At 43.2% G+C, this 27,749-nt stretch overlaps 1 protein-coding gene across 1 annotated transcript in view; it reads left to right on the top strand.

Moving 5' to 3' along the window:
• The window catches only part of nmbr (neuromedin B receptor), a 64,080-nt gene that overhangs the window by 14,921 nt on the left and 21,410 nt on the right, over positions 1-27,749 (top strand). The window contains exon 2 of the mRNA XM_048536922.2: positions 17,051-17,399. Coding sequence (XP_048392879.2) covers positions 17,051-17,399 — 349 coding nt within the window. The remainder of the gene's footprint in view (positions 1-17,050; positions 17,400-27,749) is intronic.

The raw sequence follows: 27,749 nt of genomic DNA, 5'->3' as shown, positions 1-27,749 counted from the left end.
GGATAGTGCTGTAGAACAGAGAGACCTGGGGTGTGTCACATGGAGACAGAGTGGTTAAAAAGGCATTTTGCATGCTTGCCTTCGTTGCTCAGTCCTTTGAGTATAGGAGTTGGGACATTATGTTGAGGTTGTACAGGACATTGGTGAGGCGTCTTCCGGAATACTGTGTCCAGTTCTGGTCACCCAGTTATAGGAAAGATATGATCAAGCTGAAGAGATTTACCAGGATGTTGCCAGGTATGGAAAGCCTAAGTTATGAAGAAAGTCTGAATAAGTTGGGACTTCTTTCACTGGAGCATAGGAGGTTGTGAGGTGACCTGATGGAATTTTATAAATTAGTGAGAGGTATAGATAGAGTTGATGGCAGCTGTCTTTTCCCTAGATGGGGAATTTCAGGACTAGAGAGTACATTTTTAAGGTGAGACGAGAGAAACTTAAAAAAGACATGAGAGGCAATTTTTTTACACAAAGGGTGGTTCACGCGTGAAATGAACTTCGTTGAAGTGGCGAGTGTTGATACAATGACAACATTCTAAAGACATTTGGATGGGTCTATGAAGTGGAAAGATTTGGAGGGATATGGACAAGGAGCAGGCATGTGTTTAGTTTGGGAATATGTTCAGCATGACCTGATTGGCCTGAACTATCTGTTTCTGTGCTGAAAGACTCCATGACTTTATATTCTATAAATTTCTGTATGATCCTCTGTGACTGCTTTTTCAAGTCACACAGGTTATTGGAAAGAAAGAGTTCATTGGGGCCTCTGATTTATTTAATGCTCATTTTAATATCTGTCTTGTACAAAGTATAAACTGCTTTAAATAAAACCAAAAAGCACTGGAATTGCACAGTAAGTCGATTAGTTCTCAGTTAGGTGCAGAACCAATTCTGATGAGGGACTTATATATTGAACAGATTCAGCATTTTCTCCCAGGATTTCAGGTACCGAGAATATGGTTTAGTAAAATTAAGTCACTCTCATTTGCAATTTAGTTGAATAGAATATGATTAATTTATCCTCTTTTTCTTCATTATTAAATTGTATCACACTAACAATTTTTACAAAGGTTCCAGACAGAAAACAAGATCTTGGTGCATTTTGCTCTGGTCAGTAATAAAAATGGGATTTACTTCTATTCATTCACTATTTGTGGAGCCCAACCCTAATTATGAGCGGCACGGTGGATCAGTGATTCGCACTGCTGCCTCACCACACCAGGGAGCTGCGTTCGATTCCACCCTCGGGTGACTGTCTGTGCGGAGTTTCTCCCCGTGTCTGTGTGGGTTTCCACCAGGTGCTTCGGTTTCCTCCCACAGTACAAGGATGTGCAGGTTACGTAGATTGGCCAAGGGAAATTGACTATAGTGTCCAGGGATATGCAGGCTGGGTAGATTAGTCATGGGAATAGCAGAGTTAAAGGGATAGGGTAGAATGGGCTGGGTATGGTGGGGATACTCTCCAGAGGGTTGAAGTGAATTTGATGGGCCACATGGCCTCCTGCGACTCTGTAGGCATTCAATGATTCCAACTACTCTTGAGAAGGTGATGGTGACCTTCCTTTTTGAACATTTGCAATCCATGGCAGATAATGATACTTACAGTGCTATTTCACCCAGTGACAGTAAAGGAATGATAATACAGTTCCAAGTAAGGATGCTGTGTGACTTGGAGGGGAAATTGTAGCTGGTGATGCTCTTGAGTATCAGCTGCCCCCAACTTTCCAGGAGATAGAGGTGACAGGTTTGAAAGCTACTGCTAAAGTAAGGCTTGATGAGTCACGGTAGTGCATTTTATTGATGGTGCTGCAAATGACTCATACCCCTAGATGGTAGAAAGGCATTTGTGAGCCAGGAGCTAATTTTTCAGTGCAGAGTTGCCGTCTGTGTCGTCATGGTATTTATATGACTGGTCTAACTAAGGTTCTGATACTTGGTAATTCCAAGTTGTTGGTAGTGATGGATTCAGTTATGGTAATTCCACTGAATCTCAAGGGGACATGGATATATTCTCTTTTGATGGCAATACTCATTGTCTGGCACTTGTGTGCTGCCAATGTTATTGCCACGGAAGAGCTCAAGTCTGGACAATGTCCACATCTTGATGCATATGGGCACAACCTGCAAGTGCTCAGTGGGTTAAGAAGAATCTACAGTGAGAAAGGCAGGGTTTGGGGTAATGGGTACGTATATCAGTTGGCAGGATATGACCAGTGGTTCTTGATTTCTGAGGAAGGGTCACTGGACCAGAAATGTTAACTTTGTTTTCTCCTTCACAGATGCTGCCGGACCTGCTGAGCTTTCCCAGCAACTTTGTTTTTGATCTGTATAAGGGCCTCAGCTGTTCACTTTATTTATTAACAACTTGAATAATGGCATAGAAATTTTGTGATGATACAAGATAGGGGCTTTGCAGACAGTGTAAATGATAGTACGCAATTACAAAGGGATATTGATAGACTAAGTGAATGAACGACACATTGATAGATGGAGTTCAGTGTAAGTGAGTGTGAGGTTATCTGTTTTGAACCAATAAAGGGATCAATCAGTGTACTTTCCAAATGATGTGAAGTTAAATATGGGGAAGCCCAAAGGGACTTGGGGTTTCTGGTCATGGAGTGGCATGGTAACTCAGTGGTTAGCACTGCTGCCTCACAGGACCAGGGACCTGGGTTCAATTTCAGCCTTGGGGGACTGTGCAGAGTTTGCACACTCTCCCTGTGTCTGTATGGGTTTCCACTCGCAGCCTACAGATGTGCAAGTTTGGGTGGATTGACCGCAGTAGATGTGGAGTTACAGGGATAGCGTAGGCTGCTGGGTCTGAGTGGGATGTTCTTCAGAGGACTGGTGTGGACTTGACAGGCTGAATGGCCCTGCTTCCACATTGTAGGGATGCTATGATTCTAGAAGTCCAAAATGTCATGAACAGGTCAAGAAAGTTTATGGAATGTTGGCCTTTATACCGAGAGGATCAGACTACAAGGATGAGGAAGTTATGCTGCAGTTTTACGAAGCCTTTGGGTACTTGGAGTGCTGTGAGAAGATTTGGAAACTGCAATGTAGGAAGGATTTATTGCCCTTGGAAGGAGTATAACACAGGTTTACAATAATGTTACCTAGACTTCATGGGTTAGGTTGTGGGGCGCGCCATTGGATTATAAAAATTAGGCCTGTTTACTCAGGAATTTATATTAAGGGATGATCCGATCAAAGGCTTCACGACATTAACAGAAAGAACAAGCTAAATAAAGATAAAATATTTTTACTGATTGAGGATTCTAAAACTAAGGGCATAGTCTGCGAACTGGAGCCAAACCATTCAGGAGAGATGTTTGAAAGCAATTCTACACACAAAGGATGGGAGAGTTTAGGAACTCTCTTTCACAAATAGCAGTGAATGCTGTAAGAGTTGTTAGATGATAGATAAACATTTGTTAAGTGAAAATTTCAGGGGTTATTGGGTTAAAGGCAGGTATATGAAGTTAGGCCATGAATGGTGGAACAGTTTTGAGGGGCTGAATGGCCTACTCCTGCTCCTTTGTCACATTTCAGAACAATGTAAGCTCTCAGAAGCATGGCCAAAGCTGCAATGGATGATCCTTGGCTTAAGATGTGTTGTGTAAAAATTTACTGTGAATATATAAAAAAAAGATAGCCTACATTACCATGGGAGATGGTGCCAGATCAAACAGCCACCAGAAGATGATTCTCTCTCCGAAGTGTGGGAAAGGTTTGTCTTGCACATAGTTCATCATAACCATGTTTCAAAAAAAGCCAGTATTTGCTGACAACCAAAACTGTTGCAACTTTTATCAACCCCATTCCCAGACTCAACCCAACCCAGAATCTCTGGTGTGCTAATAGAGAATTATAGGGTTTGGTTTTTTTTCTCTTATTGTTCAAGTTTCCAATTATAACTCTGGATGAACATCAAGGAACTGCTTCCACCCCCAGCTGCATTAGGGTGAAAACTTGGTGGCCTTTAGTTTGTAAATCCCCTCATGCCTACAAATCCAGATGCCTGGCTGAGAAATATCTATTGTAAGTAAAAAAAACATGCCCGCCACCACCCCAATTTACATCTCTTTTTCTCTCTCCACTGAGACTGTCTTACCTGCTGAGTATTCCCAGCATTTTTTTTTTGTTTTCAGTTGGGATTTAGATCATCAGTATTTTGATTCAGATTTTGCTCAAGTTGTTTTTAATGCTTGGCATGAGTTTCTTACCAGACATTTTCATCTCCTTAATATCAGCAAACCCTCTATTCCTGTCTCATTTTTGCTTCATGTTTAAATTCGTAGATTATGTCTTGAATTAAAATGATTTTAACAGCTTGTAACCTTTTGTAGGGAAATAACTTGATATATAAAGCTTCTTCCAAATTTAGTCAGTACTTTAACAAAAACCTAACAGACTGTAACTATCTAAAAATATGAGAACTTGCATGCGTAAATATATTATTGCCCACTGATGTGGAATTTATGAGATATGATGATGTTGGAGATAACAATGCCTAACATGAAAGGATATGAGCAGGTAAAATAAAGGAAAATCCCAAGTTGTTTTACATTAAAGGGAAAAGAATAACAAAGGAAATATTAGGTCCCATTAAGGACCACAGTGACAGTATGTGGATGTAGGTAAGGTTCTCTCTGTTGGTGTTTATTAGTGAGGGAAATATGGGTATGGAATTCAGGGAGCTGGTCTACAATACAATTGAAGAAATAACCATAGACAGAGGGAGGCTCAGTGTTGTCTGGTAGATTTGAAAGGAAAAAAAAAAGTGCAGGGGTGAATGTATCAACGGTTGTTGAGTTAGGCAAGAGAGGAAATAGCAGGGGTGCTGGCAACAATTCCCAATTCCTCCATGGGCACAGGAGTGGTGCTGGAGAACTGGAGGATAGTCAATGTGGTACTGTTATTTAAGAAGGGAGCAGGAAGGTAAACCAGGAAATCACTGGCCAGTCAGTACAGGCTCAGTGGTGGGGAAACTATTTGGAAAGCAGAGAATAATCAAGAACAGTCAGCGTGGTTTTGTTAAGGGGAGGTTACCAATTTGATTGAATTTTTCAAAGAGGCACAGATAGGTATTGACTAAGCATTTTGCTTGGACTGCAGTGAGTGTGATTTAAAGTGGCTACTGTAGATACAGTAATTAGTGCGTACAAAGGCTTCAGAGAATCCAAGGGACACAGAAAATCCTCAATGAAGACAAGTCTATCGCTCAAAGCTCTTCACAATATCATCATTACCCAAAGCAACCAAACTGCTAAAGTAACCATAAGATTGTAAGAAATCAGCTCTGGAACATTTCTAGGCAGCTGCACATCGATTTTAATGTATTAAATGAGTTTCCAATCTTTAATTAATCTTACAATGATAAAAAAACCTCGGTTATTAGCCTCAGTTGTAATTTAAGCACCAATTAATACTGATTTGCATGATACAGCAATGATCATTATAAACTTTGCCATTTCAATTTCTGTGGGATCCTCTCCATACTTAAATCTGCTAATTGTTTGTAAATTTAATGTACCCACAACTTAATAAATCATTGTTCAATTTTGTGTTGGAGTCAGAAATATTTGGTTTATTGTAAAAGAATTATTTGCCATTAAATGAAAAATAAGAATAAGCATTCATTTATTTGATTATACAAGTTATTTATTTATAGGACAAATGTATCACTGGTCTGGCCAGCTCTTGTTGCCCATTCCTGGTTGCCCTTGAGAAGGTGATAGTGAGCTGCCTTCTTGAACTGCTACAGTCTATTTGATGTAAGTACACTCACAATTCTGTCAACGAGAGAGTTCTAGGAACTTGGCCCAGCGACACTGAAGGGACTGTGATATATTTCCAAGTCAGGGTAGCGACTGGTTTCGAGAGTAACTTGCAGATGGTATATTTCATGTATTGGTTTGCCCCTGTTCTTCTAGGTGGAAGTGGTCATGGTTTGGAAGGTGCTGTCTAAGGAGCCTTGGTAAATTCCTGCAGTGCATCCTGTCAGTTTTACACATTGCTGTGACTGAGTCTATGGTGGAGGGAGTGTGTATTTGTAAATATCGTGCAATTCATACAGATTGGTTTGTTCTGAATGGTGTTGAGCTTCTCGAGTTGTAGCTGTGTTCACCCAGACAGGTTGGGTGTATTCCATCACATTCCTGATATGTGCATTGTAAATGGGGACAGGCTATGGGGAGTCAGGAGGTGATTTCCTCATGGAAAGAATCTGTGTTTGTTCTTGCAGCTACAGTATTTATGTGGAGAGTCCAGTTCAGTTTCTGGTTAATGGTAACCCCAAGATATTGATAGTAGGGGATTCAGCCACAGTGATGCCTTGAATGTCTTGGGATGATGGTTCCTGGAACTTTTTTGGCAAAAATATTATTTGCCATTTTTCAACCTGATCCTGTATATTGTCCATGTCTTGCTGCATCTGGGCTTGGGTTGCTTCAGTATGTGAGGAGTTGTGAATGGTGGAAAACATTGTGCAATCATCAGCAAATATCCCCACTTCTGACCTTATAATGGACAGAATAGTTATTGATAACACAGCTGTTTGAGGCTCAAACAAAACCGTAAGGGCATCCTGCATGTTATAAGAAAAGATTGGCTGTGTAAATAAGAACTCCCTGATAATGAACGTAGTGTGGGGCTGGATGAACACAGCTGGCCAAGTAGCATCTCAGGAGCACAAAAGCTGACGTTTCGGGCCTAGACCCTTCATCAGAAAAGCTCCTAAGATGCTGCCTGGCCTGCTGTGTTCATCCAGCCTCACACTTTGTTATCTTGGATTCTCCAGCATCTGCAGTTCCCATTATCTCTGATAATGAACAGACTGTTTACAAATCACACCATGCATTTGTTTTTATCTCTGGCACGATCCTTAAACAGAATTAAAGTTTTCTTTCATGTAATATCAGCATAAATCTAATTAATACAGAGGAAAAACATGCAAGCTGGTTCCTGTAGTGCTCAGATTTTGGAACTTGGATCAGCTTTTTGAATTTTAGGATCGGCAAAGCAAGGAAGAGGCTAGTCGCCCCATTGAGCAAATGCTGGCTGTTGAAGCTCTGCATTGATTTTTCTTCTTTTCTCCTTTGCAAGTCAGAGCGTTGTCATTGACTCTACTTCCACTCCCCTTAAGGTGATCCTCAGCCACAATAACTTGTCACACCATAAATTAAGCATTCCATAAGACCGTAAGATATTGCCCTTTTGCCAAATATTTTCAAATTGTGGGATCTGGTGCCTTAACTTCCTGCCCATGAAAACACTCCATGATTATTCAATCCATCAAAGCCCTTCAGCAATTTGAACATCTCAATTAAATCTTCTCCCTGCTCTGAGGCAGACCTCCCCAGCTCCTCTTGTCTCTCCACCCTACTGAAACACTTCATTATTGATAGATTGTTCCAGTATATTCCTTCTGCAAGAGCCTTCCTCACATGTAAAGCCTCGAACTTGGCAGTTTTCCAAAGAGACAAAATTATCATTTTAATCTTCCGTAGCATAGCAACTCCTATTGAGGCAGATTCCCCGAGCCACTGTGTACACAGCACATCAGAGAACAAGCAGTGTCCACCTCAGCGAGGTTTTATGTAAGATAACTCTTGGCTCAATATAAAAAGTCATGTGGCTCACTCTCTTTCAGTGGTTCTATTTCCCCGATTACCTCTGATGTTCCAACAACCAATTTAACGAACTGCAGGCAGTAAATTGAAATATGAATTATTGGCAAATTGTGCCCTGGTGTTTGGGCAGGAGATAATTTTAATTATCCTGCATCGACCACCTATTCGGCCTGTTGGGTGCAACACATTAACTTTGCCCCAGAAAAGCTCAGCTTATTAAATGCATACTTATAAAAATACTCAAATACTTGATTGTTTGGACTTAATTAACAATTGAAAATTTGTACAGAGAATGAGAATCCCTTGGGAAATCTCAATAAATCTAGAGGCTCCCAAGCTTGGAATGAGGAGGTGAGAATTAAGTAAATTGAGAAACAGATAGGTAGGTTCAACCTGGGATATTGAAGGGCTGTAATGAATAAGCAGATAATTCACAGGTACCCCCTCAAAGGGCAACTAGGTCTGGACTATAAATACTGAACTATAGGCAGAACAAAATAAAAGATTGTAGAAGGGGAGGTTCAGGGAGATCAGAAATAGATTAGAATTTCAGGTGAAATAAATAAGCCAGAAATTGAAGAGAAATCAACATGGGGGTTTTCTTGTGGCGCAGTGATAGTATCCCTACCTCTAAACCAGGAGACCTGAGTTAATATCCCACCTGTTCCAGACATGTCTCTGGATAGGTTGATCTGAAAATATCAAGGGAAATTGGGGATGTTGAAAAATTTGACGATCCCACCAAACCTTGTCATCCAGGAACAAAAGCAAAACACTGCAGATTCTGGGAATTGGAAATAAAACCCAAAATGCTTGAAACATTGAGGTGTTCTGGCTTCCTTTGTAGAGTGAAGAGATGAGTCAATGAACTGTCACCAGGAAGTTCTGGTCATTAATTTGAAGTTAACTCTACCGATGCTGCCTGAGCTGCTGACCGATTCCTGCACTTCTTACACTCGTACAGTTTTAGAGATGTCCAGCACAGAAAAGCCCTTTCAGTCCAACTCATCCATACCAACCAGATGCCCTAAATTAATCTAGTACTATTTGCCAGCATTTGGTCCATTTCCCTCTCAACCTTTCCTATTCACGTATCCATCCAAATGTCTTTCAAAATGTTGTACTTGTACCAGCTTCCACCACCCCCCCTGACAGCTCATTCCATACATGCACCAACTTCTAAGTGATAAAGTTGCCCCATAGGCCCCTTTTAAATCTTTGCCCCTATCACTTTAAACCAATGCTCTCTAGATTTGGACTCCCCTACCATGGGGCAAAGACCTTGGCTATTCACTCTATCCATGCCCCTCATGATTTTATAAACCCCTATAAGGTCACCCTTTGACACCTGACGCACCAGGGAAAATAGCCCCAGCCTATTCAGCCTCTTCCCATAGCTTCTGCTTTTGATTTGTCCTCCTAGGGTTTTGACTTCTCCAATCTAATACCCAGTTTTGTTTTGTAAGAGTCTGGGTCTTTCCCTCTCGTTTGACAGATTGTTCTGTCATTTCTTTCAGCAACATTTATGCAGTGTAATTGTTTCCAAGATTAGATCAAAATACAGTCTTCACTATTACTGAGCTGTTGTGTTTTCTGTTTGGAGGCAATGTCGGAAGCATACTAAGCCTGAAGAGAGCACAGAGCATGATATATTTTCTACTTACGAGGAATGAGAGAGTGAGTTCAGTGGAATCCTGAATAGAATTTGCAAGAATAGGGAGCAGAATGGGTATGAGAGAGAGATTGCACTGTCGGTGGAGAGCTACCAGACTGGTTTTGAAGTGTTCTGCTTGTCAGGAATGAGGCACCAGTGAACCTCAAACTATGGGGCAAGGCAGAATTAACTCCTATCACACAGGCAGTGAGAGATAGCATGCCAAGCACCTACAATCAGATAACTGGCCACAGTTCTGTTGCTAGACTTGTTTATCTTTTCATTCTGAGCTTCCTACATTGACATGTTGGCTGCATTTCCAAGACGTTTCATAGAATCTGAAAGACCTCCGTACAGAGGGGAGACATTTAGCTTGTCAACGGCCTGCTCGCTCTGTCCATGGGCAACGTAGTTGGTCTCAGACCACAATGCAGAGCTTCCCCTGTAACCCCTGCATTTTTTTTTTGCTCTTTCAGAGTCGATTACAATTCTCTTTAGAAAGTAACAATTGAATCTGCTGCTGCCACACTCTCAGGCAGCGCAACCCACAGCTTAGTCACTTGCCGCAACGAAAGATTTGAGATCACATTGTCTCTATTGCCAATCAAAACTCATTTAGCAGTGATAATGGGAACTGCAGATGCTGGACAATCCAAGATAATAAAATGTGAGGCTGGATGAGCACAGCAGGCCGAGCAGCATCTCAGGAGCACAACTCATTTGGCACCTCTGGGTCTTGAGCTTGCTGCTCATTGGAGTGGTACCTCTCAGTCTGACCTGTCAAGACCCCCCATGACCTTGAATACAAAGGGTGGCATGGTGGCTCAGTGGCTAACACTGCTGACTCCCACACCAGGCACGCTGGGTCCATCTACCCTTGAACAACTGTTTGTGTGGAGTTTGCACATTCTCTTTGGGTCTGCATGGGTTTCCTGCCACAGTCTAAAGAATAGGAGCCCTTAAAGATCAGTTAGGCTGTCTATGTGTGGAACCACTGAGATGGGGAAGATACTAAGTGTGTATTATGCATCAGAAGGACATGGAAGATGTAGAACATGGGGAAATAGTTAGCAACATCTTGAAAAATGTCCATTTACAGGGGAGGAGATGCTGGATGGCTTAAAATGCATAAAAGTGGATAAATCCCCAAGACCTGTTCAGGTGTACCCGAGAACTCTGTGGAAAACTGGGAAAGTGATTGCTAGGCCCCTTGTTGAGGTATTTGTATCATCAATAGGCACAGGTGAGGTGCTGGAACACCAGAGGTTGGCTAACATGGTGCCACCAATTACGAAAGGTGATAAGGAAAAGCCAGAGAACTATAGACCGACGAGCCTGACACTGGTGGTGCGCAAACTGTTGGAGGAAATTCTGAGAGACAGGATTTACATGTATTTGGAAAGGTAAGGGCTGATTCAGGATAGTCAACATGGCTTTGTGCAAGGGAAAATGTGTCTCACAAGCTCGACTAAGTTTTTTGAAGAAGTAGCAAACAGGATTGATGAAGGCAGAGCAGTGAATGTCATCTATATGGGCTCCAGTAAGCCACCCACAAGGATGCTCATTGTATACTGGATAGCAAGGTCAGTTCACATGGAATACTGGGAGAACTAGCCATTTGGATACGGAATTGGCTTGAAGGTAGAAGACAGGTGATGGTGGTAAAGATAACAAAGTGTGGAGCTGGATGAACATAGCAGGACAGACAGCATCAGAGGAGCAGGAAAGCTGATGTTTCAGGTGTGGACCCTTTTTCAGAAATGGGGGAGGGGTAGGAGACTCTGAAATAAATAGAGAGAGGTGGGGAGGCAATGATGGAAGGTGAGTAAAGGAGAAGATAGGTGGAGAGAAGACGGAGAGGTCAAGGAGGCGGGGATGGAGCCAGTAAAGATGAGTGTAGGTGGGGAGTTGGGATGGGCGTTGATCAGCTGAGGGAAGACAGACAGGTCAAGGAGGTGGGGATGAGACTAGTAGGTAGGAGGTGGGGGTGGGGGTTGGTCAGTGAGGTGGGACGACCAGATAAGTGGGAGAAAAGACGGACAGGTCAAGGAGGCAGGGACGAGCTGGGCTGGTTTTGGGATGAGGTCGGGGGTGGGGAGGTTTTAAAGCTTGCAAACTCCACAGTGAGACCATTGGGCTGCAGAGTTCCCAAGCAAAATATGAGGTGCTGTTCTTGCAGCCTTCTGGGTAGCATCATTATGGCACTGGAGGAGGCCCAGGATGGACATGTTGTCCAAGGAGTGGGAGGGGAAATTGAAGTGGTTCGCAACTGGGAAGTGCAGTCGTTTGTCGCAGACCGAGTGTAGGTGTTCCACAAAGCAGTCTTCAAGCCTCTGTTTGGTTTCCCTAATATAGAGGACGCCACATCGGGAACAGTGGAAACAGTATAGAACATTAACAGATGCGCAGGTGAACGTCTGTTAAATGTGGAAGGTTTTCTTGGGGCCTGGAATGGGGGTGAGGGAGGAGGTTTAGGGTCAGGTGTAGTATTTCCTGTGTTTGCAGGGAAAAATGCCAGGGGAGGTGGGGCTGGAAAGGAGTGTGGAGCGGATGAGGGAGTCATGGAGAGAGCAGTCCCTCCGCAAGGCAGATAAGGGTGGGGAGGGAAATATATCCTTGATAGTGGGGTCAGTTTGCAGGTGGTGGAAGTGGCAGAGAATGATGCGTTGAATCCAGATGTTGGTGGGATGGTAAACCCTGAACATTTTCAGGTTTCAATGCATCCTTTCAGGAACAGGGAGACCAGAATTGCATGCAGTATTCCAAAAGTAGCCTAATTAATGTCCTGTACAGCTGCAAAATGACCTCCCAACTCCGCTACTCAATGCACTGGCAAATAAAAGTAAGCAAACCCTTCCCAAAACCAGCTCAGCTCATCCCCACCTCCTTGACCTGTCTGACTTTTCTCCCACCTATCCGCTCCTCCCACCTCACTGACCAACCTTCACCCTTGCCTCCTACCTACCAGCCTCATCCCCACCTTCTTGACCTGTCTGTCTTCCCTCAACTGACCAACTCCCATCCCAACTCCCCACCCACACTCATCTTTGCTGGCTCCATCCCTGCCTCCTTGACCTGCCCGTCCTTTCTCCACCTATCTGCTCTTTTACCCACCTTTCATCATTGTCTCTCTCCGCCGACTCTCTATTTATTTCAGAATCCCTTCCTTTCCCCATTTCTGAAGAAGATTCCAGACCCGAAACATCAGCTTTCATGCTCCTCTGATGCTGCTTGGCCTGCTGTGTTCATCCAGCTCTACACCTTGTTATCTCAGATTGTCCAGCTTCTTCTCCTACTATCTCTGGTGGTTGTCGAAGTTTGCTTTTCAGATTGGAGGCTTGTGACCAACAGTGTGCCACAAGGATCTGTGCTGGGCCCACTGCTTTTGTCATTTATATAGGGTCCCAATCCAAAATGCCAGCTTTCCTGCTCCTGTGATGCTGCCTGGCCTGCTGTGTTCCTCCAGCTCCACACTGTTTTATCTCAGGCTCCAGCGTCAGCAGTTCTTACTATTTCATAGTGAAGACAGCATCTAGTATGCTTACCTTTATTGGCCGGTGCATTGAGTATAGGAGTTGGGAGGTCATTTTGCGCCTGTACAGGACATTAATTAGGCCAGTTTTGGAATACTGCATGCAATTCTGGTCTCCCTGCTATAGGAAAGATGTTGTGAAACTTGAAAGGGTTCAGAAAAGATTTACAAGGATGTTGCTAGGGTTTGAGAGTTTGATCTATTGGGAGAAGCTGAATAGGCTGGGGTTATTTTCCCTGGAACTTCGGAGGCTGAGGGGTGACCTTATAGGGGTTTATAAAATCATGAGGGACATGGATAGGGTGAATAAACAAGTCTTTTCCCCAGGCTGGGGGAATCCAAATCTAGGGGGCATGGGTTTATGATGTGAGGGGGGAAGATTTAAATGGGAACTAAGGGACAACCTTTTCACACAGAGGGTGGTGAGTATATGGAACAAGCTGCCAGAGAAAGTGGAGGAGGTGGGTACAATTACAACATTTAATAAACATCTGGATGGGTAAGTGAATAGGAAGGGTTTAGAAGGGTATTGGCCAAATGCTGGCAAATGGGACTGGATTAATTTGATATCTGGTCAGCATGGACAAGTTGGAATGAAGGGTCTGTTTCCATGCTGTACATCTCTATGACTCTATGACACTGTGTACAGGTGGATTGGCCATGTTGAATTGCTCATAGTTTCCAGGGAGGTGCATGCTAAGTGCATTAGCCATAGGGAATGCAGAATTATAGGGATAGAGCGGGTAGTGTGCCTGGGTGGGATGCTCTTAGGAGAGTTAGTATGGGCTCAATGAGCTGAATGTCCTGCTTCCACACTGTGGGAATTCTATAAAAAGCATGTCCTTTATCCATCAAAGATTCAGTCTGAGGAATAAGAAATTGAAATGATCTGACAAAAGAAGGTGACTTCGTTTCCATTAAGATCTATTTTATATTCAGATAACAAGGAGAGAATGCTGAAAGCCCAGTCGTCAAGATGCATGAAAATGGATAGGCATTGAAATCAATGGCCTTGACCTGGTTACTTGATTCAACGTCACATTCAAAGTACTTAAAAATATGAATTGAAATTTGCTGAATTTACTTGAGACATGGACCGTACACATTCAGTGTAATACTTTGCTAGATGATGACCATTGACGCTTTATGGCATTTGTCGCCTCATGTGAAGGTAAAGTTGCCAAAGTTATACACAGCTCATGGACTACAGTGGTTCAACAAGGCAGCTCATCACCACTTTTCCAAGGGGCAGTTAGGGATGGACAATAGAACATAGAACAGTACAGCACAGAACAGGCCCTTCAGCCAACAATGTTGTGCCGACCATTGATCCTCATGTATGCACCCTCAAATTTCTGTGACCATATGCATGCCCAGCAGTCTCTTAAATGACCCCAATGACCTTGCTTCCACAACTGCTGCTGGCAACGCATTCCATGCTCTCACAACTCTCTGTGTAAAGAACCCGCCTCTGACATCCCCTCTATACTTTCCTCCAACCAGCTTAAAACTATGACCCCTCGTGTTAGCTTTTTCTGCCCTGGGAAATAGTCTCTGGCTTTCAACTCTATCTATGCCTCTCATTATCTTGTATACCTCAATTAGGTCCCCTCTCCTCCTCCTTTTCTCCAATGAAAAAAGTCCGAGCTCAGTCAACCTCTCTTCATAAGATAAGCCCTCCAGTCCAGGCAGCATCCTGGTAAACGTCCTCTGAACCCTCTCCAAAGCATCCACATCTTTCCTATAATGGGGCGACCAGAACTGGGCGCAGTATTCCAAGTGCGGTCTAACCAAAGTTTTATAGAGCTGCAACAAGATCTCACGACTCTTAAACTCAATCCCCCTGTTAATGAAAGCCAAAACACCATATGCTTTCTTAACAACCCTATCCACTTGGGTGGCCATTTTAAGGGATCTATGTATGTGCACACCAAGATCCCTCTGTTCCTCCACACTGCCAAGAATCCTATCCTTAATCCTGTACTCAGCTTTCAAATTCGACCTTCCAAAATGCATCACCTCGCATTTATCCAGGTTGAACTCCATCTGCCACCTCTCAGCCCATCTCTGCATCCTGTCAATGTCCCACTGCAGCCTACAACAGCCCTCTATACTGTCAACAACACCTCCAACCTTCGTGTTATCTGCAAACTTGCTGACCCATCCTTCAATCCCCTAATCCAAGTCATTAATAAAAATTACAAACAGTAGAGGCCCAAGGACAGAGCCCTGTGGAACACCACTCACCACTGACTTCCAGGCAGAATATTTTCCTTCTACTACCACTCGCTGTCTTCTGTTGGCCAGCCAATTCTGTATCCAGACAGCTAAGTTCCCCTGTATCCCATTCCTCCCGACCTTCTGAATGAGCCTACCATGGGGAACCTTATCAAATGCCTTGCTGAAGTCCATACACACCATATCCACAGCTCGACCCTCATCAACTTTTCTAGTCACATCCTCAAAGAACTCGATAAGGTTTGTGAGGCATGACCTGCCAAACCTGACCTCATAATAAATACTCACCCAGTCAGCGAAGCCAGCATCCCATGCGAGAATATTTTTTAAAAAGTCTTTGAAGACTGTGGGCTGCTGTCTCATTGGACAGAGATGACTGTCAGTGGCTGAACCCGAGAGTAATCACATCACATACAAGGGGGTGGGGGGTCGGGGGGGTTGCGAGATTGAGAAGGAGAGTACTTTGTGGTAACTTCAGCTAGTGTAGGAATTGAACCCACTTGGTTGGAATCAGTCTCCAACCCAAACCAGTGCCCAGCCGATTGAGCTAAGCAAACCTCCTTGCCATTGCTGCCAGTCTTTGGTACTGGGTAAGGGCTGTTTGACACAGTCTGCTGTCACCAATTTTCCTTTGTCTTTGCTTTGACTTAGGCCTACCAAATGATAATAGGATGTGGATATACCACCATACAGCATTGACAGAAGGGTCATCCTGAAGAAGGATAATGTTGACTGCTCATTTCCTCCAAATGTGGCCTGGCTTGCTGTGTTCTTCCAGCATCCTGTTTATCTACCATTGACAGAAGAGACTCTATTCTTAGATAACAAGAATATTTGTTGCATGATGAAAGCAATGAATACAACTACATGTGGTCACGTATAATGACTAGGACTTTAAGGAGCTTGTCCTGATACGTCTACTCCCTCTGCAAATTTGAGTAGAGCTCCTTGTCTCCACCCACAGACTATATGTATGAATAGGTGGAGTAAATGTAACATGAGCTTCTTCAGAACCATGACCTTATGCAACATTCAAGGCCTTTATGTATACATGAAGTTAGCAATGGTTGCCAGCTCTGGTTGAACATATTTCTGGAAGTTACATCACATGAACTCTACTTCTGTCTGGTCTGCCCAATCAAACTGAGATTTTAACCCATCATTCATATTTTTGAAGCTGATAAACAAAAGAAAAATCAGAGAAATTAAGAAACCATTGCATATTTTAGCATCAGAGCTTTCTTACAACAATGACTGGGAGATGAATCTTTAATTCTTGGAAACTCCAGGACAAGGGCAATATTATTACAAGAGGCATAAAGAAACAGTAGATTAGTTAAAATGAGGTCATGTGGGAGAGATGAGTGTAGAGCAATGAAAGCGGCATAGACCAATTGTGAGCAGTGACCAGCTTTTGCATTGTAAAACCTAGATTATGTCATTTCAAATGATCATAGTCTCTGTGAAGATAGTCATGGAGAAGTTATTTCCATTTTAGGGAATCAACTTTAGTTTATCATCAACAAGTCCAAACTAATATTCTTTAGGAAATTTGCCATCCTTTTCCAATCTGGCCTTTAGTAACAACAGACCCACAGCAATATGATTATATCTTAACTGCCCTTTGAAATTGTCAAGAAAGACTCTTAGTCCTATGGAACTTAGGGATGGACTACAAATGCTGGTCCGAACAGTCACAGCCGTATCCCGTGAAAGAATAAATGACGGGACTTTTGGGGAAATCTATCTATTCAGAAAATGGTAAGAGTGTGGAACTTGCTATCGCAAGGTTCAAGTTGAGGTGAATTGCATAGACTTGGAGAAATCAGATAAACAGGAAAGTGAAAGGAATGGAAAAATATTTTGGCAAATAAAGCAAAATAATGTTGGAGAAACTCATCTGAATGGCATGGATCTGTTGGGCTGAATGGTCTGTTCCAGTACTGTAAATTACTTTGACTAAAGCCAACATTTGTGCACTTATTGCTGTTGCAGGTACAAGGCGATCGTAAACCCTATGGACATTCAAGTGTCCAGTGCAATCTTTCACACATGCCTCAAGGCGGTCACCATCTGGGTGATCTCCATGGTCCTGGCCATTCCAGAAGCGGTGTACTCGCAGGTGGTGCAGCATCACAATGGGGAGAATGAAAGCTTCAGTGCCTGTGTCCCATACCCACTCTCCGACAAGCTGCACGCAAAAATCCACTCGGTGATGATATTCCTGGTGTACTACCTCATTCCCCTTGGCATCATCAGCATCTACTACTTTCACATCGCTCAGAGCTTAATCAAGAGTGCCCATGACATGCCAGGAGAAAGCAGCGAGCATGTCAGACGACAGGTAGGTTATCGGAGGCCACCCTGCCTGTCTCAATAGAGTGGTCACTTGGCCTGTCACTGATCTTTATGTAAACATTACATGGGTACACCAAGACCTATTTGGGCATTAGCGACACTAGCAACATAGAAAATTTGAACCACAGTATGCCATTCAACCCTTTGAGCCTGTTCCATCATTCAATATGATCATTGGCTGATCATCCACCGCAGTGCTTTGCAATGATTGGAATAAGATCACTGGATTAATACACACAGCAACCCAGATTTATAACACAATGAGATACAGGAGCAGAATTAGGACATGCAGCCTGTCCAGTCTGCTCCACCATTCGATCATGGCTGATAAATTTCTCAACCACATTTTATAGCCTTCTCCCCATAACCTCTGATCCCCTTACCAATTAAGAATCTACGTGTCTCTGTCTTAAATACACTCATTAACTTGGACTCCACAGCCCCCTGTGGTAATGAGTTCCACAGATTCCCCACCCTCTGGCTGAAGAAATTGCTCCTCCTCTCGGTTCTGAACGGTCGACCCTTCATTCTGAGGCTATGTCCTTAGGTCCCAGTCTTTCCTACTTGAGCAAAAATCTCCTCTGCATCCACTCTATCCAGGCCTCTCAGTGTTCTGTAAGTTTCGATCAGAACCCATCCCCTATCCTTCTAAACTCCATCAAGCACAGAGCCAGAATCATCAACTTTTCTTCATATGACAAACCCTTCATCCTTAGGATCATTCTTGCCAACTTCCTCTCGACCTTCTCCAACACCAACATATCCTCCCTTAGGCACAGGGCCCAAAACTGCTCACAATATTTCAAATGCAGTCTGACCAAAGCCGCATATATCCTCAACAGCACATTTCTGCTCTGGTATTCTAGCCATCTCAAAATTAATGCCAGGTTTATATTTTCCTTCATAACTGCCAATTGAACCAAAAAAAAACCGTCAGAGAATCCATCATATTTAATTTTCTTTCCCTTTATTTTGTTTTTATTTTTCCTCTGCTGGTTTCTGAAGGCTTCCCAATCCTCTGGCTTCCCATTGATCTTCACCACATTGTATGCGTTCCCTTTTGCTTTTATGCTGCCCCCGACTTCCCTCGTCAGCCATGGTTGTTTCACCCTCCCCTTACTAATCTTTTTTTTCTTGGGATGAATTTCTGCACTGCCTCCTAAGTTACTCTCAGAAATTCTTGCCATTGCTGCTCTACCATCTTCCCCACCAGGCACCCCTTCCAGTCAACTCTGGCCAGCTCCTCCCTCGTGTCTTTATATCTTCCGTTACTCAATTATAACACTGTTACATCTGATTCCAGTTTCTCCCTCTCAATCTGCGAGGTGAATTTCATTAAATTATGGTCAATGCCCCTAGGCCTCCTTCACCTTAAGCTCCCTAATTAAGTCCATCTCATTCTATATCAGCAAATCCAGAATTGCCTGTTCCCCAATGGACTTCACCACAAGTTGCTCCAAAAATGCCATCTTGTAAACATCCCTTTACTTGAGATCTCCTACCTACCTGATTTTCCTGATCCACCTGCATATTTAAGTCCTCATGATTATTAAAAATGCCTTTGTTATATGTCCGTGACTAATATTAAGTGCAAAAGAACTCCATCAGGAAAGTAGGAGAGCAATGAGGGGCCATGAAATGCCCCTGGCAAGTAGGATTAAAGAGAATCACAAGTCATTTTATCATACATTAAAAGCAAGAGGATAACTAGGAAGAGATGCTGCTTGGCCTGCTGTGTTCATCCAGCTCCACACCTTGTTATCTCATATTCTCCAGCATCTGCAGCTCCTATTATCTCTGGACAATATCCTAAATGTGTACTTTGTGATGGTATTCTCCCAAGAAAGGGACATTGAGGACAGTAAGATTAATGTGAGGCCTGTTAATATGCGAGGAAATTTTGAGTTCAAGAAAGAAGTGGTATTAGGTCTTTTGAAGAGCATTAAGGTGGATAAGTCCCCAGGGCCCGATGGGATCTGCCACAGGTTATTGGCAGAAGCAAGAGTGGAGATTGCTGAGGCCTTGATCAAGATCTTTGTGTCCGCTCCAGACAGCCACTCGAGAGATCCCTGAGGACTGACGAGTTGCTAATGCTGATTCTCTGTTCAAGAAGGGAAATAGGAATAATCTAGGGAATTATAGGCTGGTGAGTCTCACATCAAGTTAGAGAGAAAAAAAATCATAAGGGCAGACAATTCAGTTTTCATTAATTCATTTTCCTAGTTCTTTCATGTAATGTGGGCATCATTGGCAAGCCCATCCCTAATTCACCTTGAGCAAAGTGCGCTTGCTTGGCTGTTCAGAGGCCAGATAAGGATCAGTCACATTGCTATGGGTGTGGTGTTCCATGTAGGCCAGATTACGAAAGAAGGTGGATCTTTTTCCTAGAACAGCCTTAAGGGAACCAGATGGCTTTTTAATAGCCGTGAGCTGGCTTTGTGGCTTAGTGGTTAACACTGTTCCTGCACAGTGCCAGGATCCTGGTTTCAATGCCAGCCTTGGGCAACAGCCTCTGTGGAGTTTGCCCATTTTCCCCATGTCTCTGTGGGTTTAGTCCAAGTGTTCTGGTTTTCTCTTACAGTCCAAACATGCGGGTTAGGTGGACTGGCCATGCTAAATTGCCCATAGTGTCCAGGGATGTGTAGGTTAGGTGGATTAGCCTTGGGATATGCGGGGTTACAGGGTAGGGTGTTGAGTCTGGGTGGAATGCTCTTCAGAGAGTCGGGGTACACTGTTTCCACAGAGTAGGGATTCCATTCTATGAACTGATGATGGCTTCTGTAGTCACCATTCTTGAGACCAGCATCCAATTCTAGACCTTTCTCGTCAACTTATTTAAACTCTACAAGCTGTTGTGGTCGGAGTTGAAAGCCTGTCCCATGAGAATTAGGTTCAATTCTGAATGACCAGTCTGCTGATATGACCACTGTTCCACCATTGCCTTTTCAAAGACCAGGGGGTTGCATTTGGTCAGTGTCATGTTTGAGGTTAACTGGGAATTGAGCCAACTTTGTAAAAACAGTAACAAAAACTAGGTTCCAAAATGCATTTAAAAAAAACTCTTAGATGACAGTAGATTCAGATGCAAGGGGCTTGATTGGAATTAGTAGTACATAAAGCTCATGAATATTCAGTGCTGGGACTATGCAATATTTTTAGGTTTACCTCACAAGATGGGGTGAACATGCCTGTCACGCTGTTTGCACTGAGCTTCTGTACTGGAGAGAATAGGAACCGCAGATGCTGGAGAATCTGAGATAACAAAGTGTGAGGCTGGATGAACACAACAGGCCAAGCAGCATCTTAGGAGCACAAAAGCTTCATTTCAGGCCTAGACCCTTCATCAGAAATGGGGGAGGGGAAGGGGGTTCTGAAATAAATAGGGAGAGAGGGGAGGTGGATCGAAGATGGATAGAGGAGAAGATTGGTGGAGAGGAGACAGACAAGTCAAAGAGGCAGGGATGGAGCCAGTAAAGGTGAGTGTAGGTGGGGAGTTAGGAAGGGGATAGGTCAGTCCAGGGAGGACGGACAGGTCAAGGGGCAGGATGAGGTTAGTAGGTAGGAAATGAGAGTGGGGCTTGAGGTCGAAGGAGGGGATAGCTTTCCTGCTCCTAAAATGCTGCTTGGCCTGCTGTGTTCACCCAGCTCTACACCTTGTTACCTCTTATTTGTACTGCTTTGTCAAAATACCTATTAAACAGTTGAAAGTGTAATTCACACTGCAGACTGCAAATTCTATCGAGATGCAACCAGGAAGGAGAATGTCTGGCTTAGGGCTCTGCACTGTTTTTGTAAATGAGCAACACTGGAAGCTGTCTGAAAGATGAATACAAGTTACTGCCATACCTCAGGGACCGTCATTCCTTCCTTTGTGTCAGAAAGGGTAAAATCCCATCCCAGAAATCTGCACATGCAATCCAGGCTTGCACTCCCAGTGCGGTACTGAGGGAAAACTGCATTGTTGGAGGTGCCATACTTCCAGTGAACTGCTAAACCTGACCTCCTGTCTGGCCTCAGTTGGACATAGAATATTCCTTGCAGTGCTTAGGGTACAGTGAGAAGTCCCAAGTCCTGCCTAATTTTCACACCTCAGCCGAACATAACTAAAACATTGATTTGGGGACAGTTCTATTAGATGAGAAGCTAGAACCAGTAGTCTGTTTAAAAAATATGAGTCACCAAGTTTACACAGAGATGAGCCATTGTTTTCTCTCAGAGGTTGGTAAGACTTTGGAACTGTTGTCGTGAAAAACTGAGGGAGCCAGAGTCCTTGAATATATTTAAGGCAGAGGTAGATGAATTCTTGTTAAGCAAGAGGTTGAGAGATTATCAGGACGAAGAGGGAATGTGCATTTGAGTTCACAATCAGATCAGGCTGGATATTATTGAATTGCAGAGCCAGCTTGAGGGCCTGAATGACCTAATCCTATTCCTAATTTGTATGGCTGTGGAGTGCCTGGTCTTTTTATCTCGTTGCTATTTGTGGTGTCTTGCTATGTGAAAAATAGTTGCAGAGTTTCCTGCCTTACAGCAGTGACGACATTTCACAAGAGGATACCGTGATTCTATGATTCTAAGTATTTCATTGACTGTACAGTTGTTAGGCACAGGCTGAGATTGTAAAAGCTTTCATAAAAACTTAAAAGTGTGCCTAAAATGATGCGGTGAAATTGTCACTCAATCCAAAGGCCAAACAGCTCTTAAGCAATATGATCTTCAACTAATTCCATCCTCAGCCAGGTCTGAACTAAAATAAAAAGGTGGCTAAATAAACTGCTATACTGGGTCCATTCCTCCATCCATGCTAGAATAAGATATCCAAATGAATTCTTTAATACCACCTTGCTAATAAAATTTGGTTTATTTGCTCTTGACCAGTACATGGGATTTTACAGGGATAGATCAAATCCAAAACACTTGCTAATTATGTGATTGTAAAACGCAAAATGGAGCTCATTGCAAAATAAAATTTAGTCACTCAACTGGGCAGTGAATCATTCTTAAAAAAAACTGTCTTTTTTTTTGAATTGAACATTCATCCTCAGAAAATAGAACGGTGAATTATAAAACAATTTCCCTTCATGCATTACTGGAGACATTCCAGAGTTGGGAATCCATCCTGAATGGCTATCTCTCACTGGGGACTCCTTCTAGCTGATCCCTATCTCTCTGAGGAAACACCGCAAAATATGAGGAAAACACCATTTTACATTGAAAGGTAGGTAGCAAGTCTCAGTAAGGGGAACCAATTGTGTGCAATGTGGTTCCTGTGTCATTTAATGAGGCAGATGATGTGGTGGACGTAACTTGAAATGGAACTTTCTCCAGACTGTTAACCCCAAAAGTGGCGGGATCATACCCTGTTCTCTACAATGAACTAATGGGATAGGTGAGCAACAATGTATTGGAAGTGAGATATGTGAAGACATAAAGAGGTTTAGCAAGGGAATTCTAGTGTTAAGATCCAGAATGTTGCAGGTACTTTAGATGAGGAGTGTGGGGTGGTGAGGCTACAATGGAAAGCATAGGGCAAACATTGCAGCATGGCAGGGTGTGCAGAGAATGTTGAGAGAGGTGCAGATGTTGGTGTGGAAGGTGTGGCCACTAGATGATGTGAAAACCAAGATAAGAGTGTTAAAACTGAGTAAATGCTGGACTGGGAGCCGACATAGGTGAACAGCGGGTGATATCTGGACCTATTTTGTCATGAGTTTCAGGTAGCAGAGTTTTGTGCAAGTTTAAGTTTACAACAGGTCGAAGGCAGGAGACTGGCCAGAAGAGAGATGGAAATGTGAAGTCTATTGGCAGCAAATGCCCCAGTGCACAGAAATTTTGAGGACCCAAATGCTGAGTTGCTTGGGCAATTCAGTTACTCTTGATGTCCAAACATTTCCTGATGGATTTGAACATTTCTGTCCTCTAATTTCCTTCCTCTCATTATAGACTTTTTGATTAGAAGTGACTCTGTGAATGACCCTGCTCTCTCTACAGTTTACCTGTTCTATCAGAATCATCCATTATCCACTCCCTGGAATCCCTGAGAAGGGAACATTGAAAGGGTTTTATAGAGATAAACTGGAATAGCATTTGGTTATGAGTTTGAGGAAATGTCTAGTTCACAAAGCTGCTTATGGTTCTTGTTATTGAAAGGGCAAATCAAGGCAAATTGCATAGATACATTTATGGAGAAGTTAGATAAGCACAGGAGAGCCAAAAGAATAGAGGTTGAGAGATAACAAGGTGTAGAGCTGGATGAACACAGCAAGCCAAACAGCATCAGAGAAGCAGGAAGGCTGACGTTCATCCTGAATGTCTATTTCTCACTGGGAAAGTGTGAAGTCCACATTGATACCATTAGGCTGCATGGTTCCCAAGTGGAATATGAATATGAGTGGACTTCACAAGCTTCAAAATCTTCCGTCCCCCTACTGCATCCCGAAGCCAGCCCAGCTCGTCCCTGCCTCCCTAACCTGTCCTTCCTCCCACCTATCCCCTCTTCCCATCTCAAGCCCCACCCCCACCTCCTACCTACTAACCTCATTCCACCCCCATGACCTGTCCGTCCTCCCTGGACTGACCTATCTCCTCGCTACCTCCCCACCTACACTCACTTTTACTGGCTGCATCCCTGCCTCTTTGACCGGTCTGTCTCCTCTCCATCTATCTTCGCCGCTATCCATCTTCTATCCACCTCCCCCTCTCTCCCTATTTATTTCAGAACCCCCTTTCCCTCCCCCATTTCTGAAGAAGGGTCTAGGCCCGAAAAGCCAGCTTTCCTGCTCCTATGATGCTGCTTGGCCTGCTGTGTTCATCCAGCTCTGCACCTTGTTATCTCAGATTCTCCAGCATCTGCAGTCCCTACTGTCTCTGAAAGAATAGCGGTTTATTCTGTTAGGGTGAGATGATGAGAGACGGAAATAGACATAGAAACATAAGAATACAGAATACAAGAGCAGGAGTAGGCCATTTGGCCCCTTGAGCCTGCTCCCCCATCAATATGATCATGATTTATCATCCAACTCTGTACCTTGCCCCTGCTTTCTCCCCATACCCTTAAGTCCCTTTAGCCCTCAGAACTATTTCTGACTCCTTCTTGAAAATATTCAATTTTTTGGCATCAACTGCTTCCTGTGGCAAAGAATTCCACAGACTGATTACTATCGGAAGTTTTTTTTTCCTCAGTCATCAATGTCCCACCCTATCTCCTTAGACTCTGACCCTCTGACCACACTTCTTATGTTAACCGTGTCTAGTCCTGTTAGAACTGTATACATTTTTATGAGACTCCCCCCGACCCCCTCATTATACCATACTCCAGAATATTGGCATTGACATCTTGGACACAGATATACACTCCATGTACTAAAATATCAGCTTGGTGTTGAGGAAATATCCAAACTTAGACTCCAGCCTATTGCCAAATCTGCTCTAAAACAGATCAAAATTAATATTTTTTGTTTGCTTATGTGGTGCAGCTGTCACTGCTTGGGCCAGCATTTAATGGCCAACCCTAGTTGCCTTGGAGAAGGTGGTGGTGAGCTGCCTTAAACCATTGTATTCCTTGAGGTGGAGGTACACACTCCATGCTGTGAGGAAGGGAGTTCCAAGATTTTGATGATATATTTCCAAGTCAGGATGGTGAATGCTTTGGAAGGGGGCTTGCAGGTGGTGGTATTCCCATGAATCTGCTGCCCTTGACCCTCAAGATAATAAAGATCATGATTTTGGAAGGTGCTGTTTGAAGAGCTTTAGTGAGTTACTACCGTCAAACTTGAAGATGGTTCACGTTCTCCCTGTGTCTGTGAGTTTCTTCCAGATGCTCTGGTTTCCTCCCACAATCCAAAGATGTGGTTAGGTGTATTGGCCATGCTTTTATCCATAGTGTCCAGGGATGTGTAGTCTAGATGGATTAGCCATGGGAAATGCAGGGTTACAGGGATAGGGTGGGGCTGGATGGGTCTGGATGGAATGGATCCTCACTTTACCTGGTTTCTTCAGATGGTCTTCATTCATGTATTTGTGCTTATGTAAGAATTTGCCAAGTACACGCTTCTGAACTGGCTGCATCTGATTAAACTGAATCCCAGCAGGTGATAGCTCCAGTGCAGCCTGTTTCAAAGCTCTGGGGGCTCAGAGGAGTTATTCGGTGAAGATATTGAACTGGAGAATGAATTAGTCAAGAAGGAAAGCTTGATGGGATTTTCGAAAGCCAGCTGTGTGTTAAGGGAGCATCGCTCAGTGTAAAACATGACTGGGCTGTTTCTAATGCAATAAAAAATGTTCTGTATTTGGAGATTTAAGAATCCTTATCATTACACTTTTAGCTTAGGGATGGTGATTTTGTATGAGTCGACCTTTCTGTAGGGCCGCTATAACATCAAGGGGATGGGAGCATAGTGGTTACATTGCTGACATAGCAGTTCAGAGAACTGGTCTAATGATCTGGCGCCTTGAGCTCAGGTTGTGGAGATTGACCATTGAGATGGAAAAGTGGTGACTTTGCTGAAACTGCTAAGATTCTTAGTTCATTAAATTTAAATGGAGAGTTCGGAAGGTTTTAACTTGTCACGTTGAAAGATGAAGTCTATTTCTGGAGATTGTATTGAGCTTTACTGGAAAAGCATGGGAGGCTGTGGACAAAGCCTCAAGTCATCCTGTGATTGGGGTGAAGGATAAAACAACCTGTGGTCAAGGATGTAGTTACAAAAGTAATGTATTGCAGATGCTGAACATCTGAATAAAACAGAGAGGATGCTGGAAATATACATCTTGGGAGCATCCACATAGGGAGAAGCAACATTAAAATTCCAAGTTAATGACCTTTCATCAAAGGGTAAAGACGTCAAGAGCTTTATGTAGTGGGATAGTGAGTCAGTGACAGTGGGGAAGACAAGAAAATGGTGATGGTGCAGGGCCAAAGGGAATGGAAATTAAGGAAACAGAAACAAACAAACATTGGCAATTGAATCTACCCAATAAACAAACACAAGGCATCTCTTACTTGTGCATTGCTGCACACAGAACTTGGAGGTCAGCACAATGGAAAATAACATTTGAAGGACCATTGGTTGTAGTCTAGCATCAGGAAACACAGTCTCAGTTGCATTTGAGTGAGATGAGGAGCAATTTCTTCACTCAGAGGCTGGTGAACCTTTTGGAATTCTCAACTCCCAGAAAGCGGTGGAGGCTCAGTCCATAGATATCCATGGATGAATGATATCAAGGCAACATGGAGATATTGCAGGAAAGTGGTGTTCAAGTGATTCAACCACGATCTAGAAAGGCATGTTCAATGATCTGAATAGCCTACACCTGTTGCTATGGAATGGAGGAGGTGTGACTAGCTGAATGGGGAATAATTGCAGTATAACAGGAACAACAAGACTTAAAACCAAAACAGATTAATAAAAAGAGAGACAACATAGAGATAATGGGAACTGCAGATGCTGTAGAATCCAAGATAACAAAGTGTGGAGCTGGATGAACACATCAGGCCAAGCAGCATCTCAGGAGCACAAAATAGAGAGTGAGGTTTCAGTCTGAAATGGTGTAACTTGGTGTTGAATCTGGAGGTTGGACTGTTCTGCAATATGAGACAACTTGGTCACCTGCTTCTCTTCTGATTCTGCATGAGTTAGTGCAATCTTTGTAAGGCTAAGATCAGCCAAGAGGAAAATCCTGAACACTCAATTGGCTGTTGCATTATAACTGTGGCTGAGAGAATGATTGATACAGGTTAAGTTCAGGTTAAGCAGTGCCTGATGGATGGTGTTTGCCAGCTATTTCTAGAACTGCAGCCCTGTTTAAAGATTGTGAACCAATTGATTTGAGACAAAACACCTAGGGAATGGAGAGAAGGCTGCATTCTAGTAAATGAATCATTAAGAACAAACCTCCTTGTTCCAGCAGAGCAGGAATGGTATGCATTAACTTGGATTTTCATACCAGAGATCAATGGAGTTTCTGATGTTTAACGAGGCAGAGGTCACTGACAATATGGGATAGCAGCAGGCCAGCTATGGTGACATGATAAGTTGTGTCATTGTTAATGGTTGGAAATAATGTATGGAATGAACAATTATTTTGCTTCTGTCTTCACTGTAGAGGATACATAAACATTCAAGGAATAGCTATAAATTCGGAGGTGGAAGGGAGAAAAGAATTTAGTTAAATTACAATCATGAGAGTTGTGATGCCAAGGAAACAGATGGAGCTGTGGACAAATAAGTCTCTAGGTCCAGATAGGCATCATTCTTGGGTCTTAGAAGAGGTGCTACTTATACATTGGTGCTACCTTTCGGAAAAGTTGTTACATTCAGGACAGGTTCCATCAGCT

The sequence above is a fragment of the Stegostoma tigrinum genome, chromosome 9 (genome assembly GCF_030684315.1).
Source record: "Stegostoma tigrinum isolate sSteTig4 chromosome 9, sSteTig4.hap1, whole genome shotgun sequence".
Classification (NCBI taxonomy): domain Eukaryota; kingdom Metazoa; phylum Chordata; class Chondrichthyes; order Orectolobiformes; family Stegostomatidae; genus Stegostoma; species Stegostoma tigrinum.
Note: the sequence above shows the minus strand (reverse complement) of the source record. Positions and strands in the feature narration are given on the sequence as shown.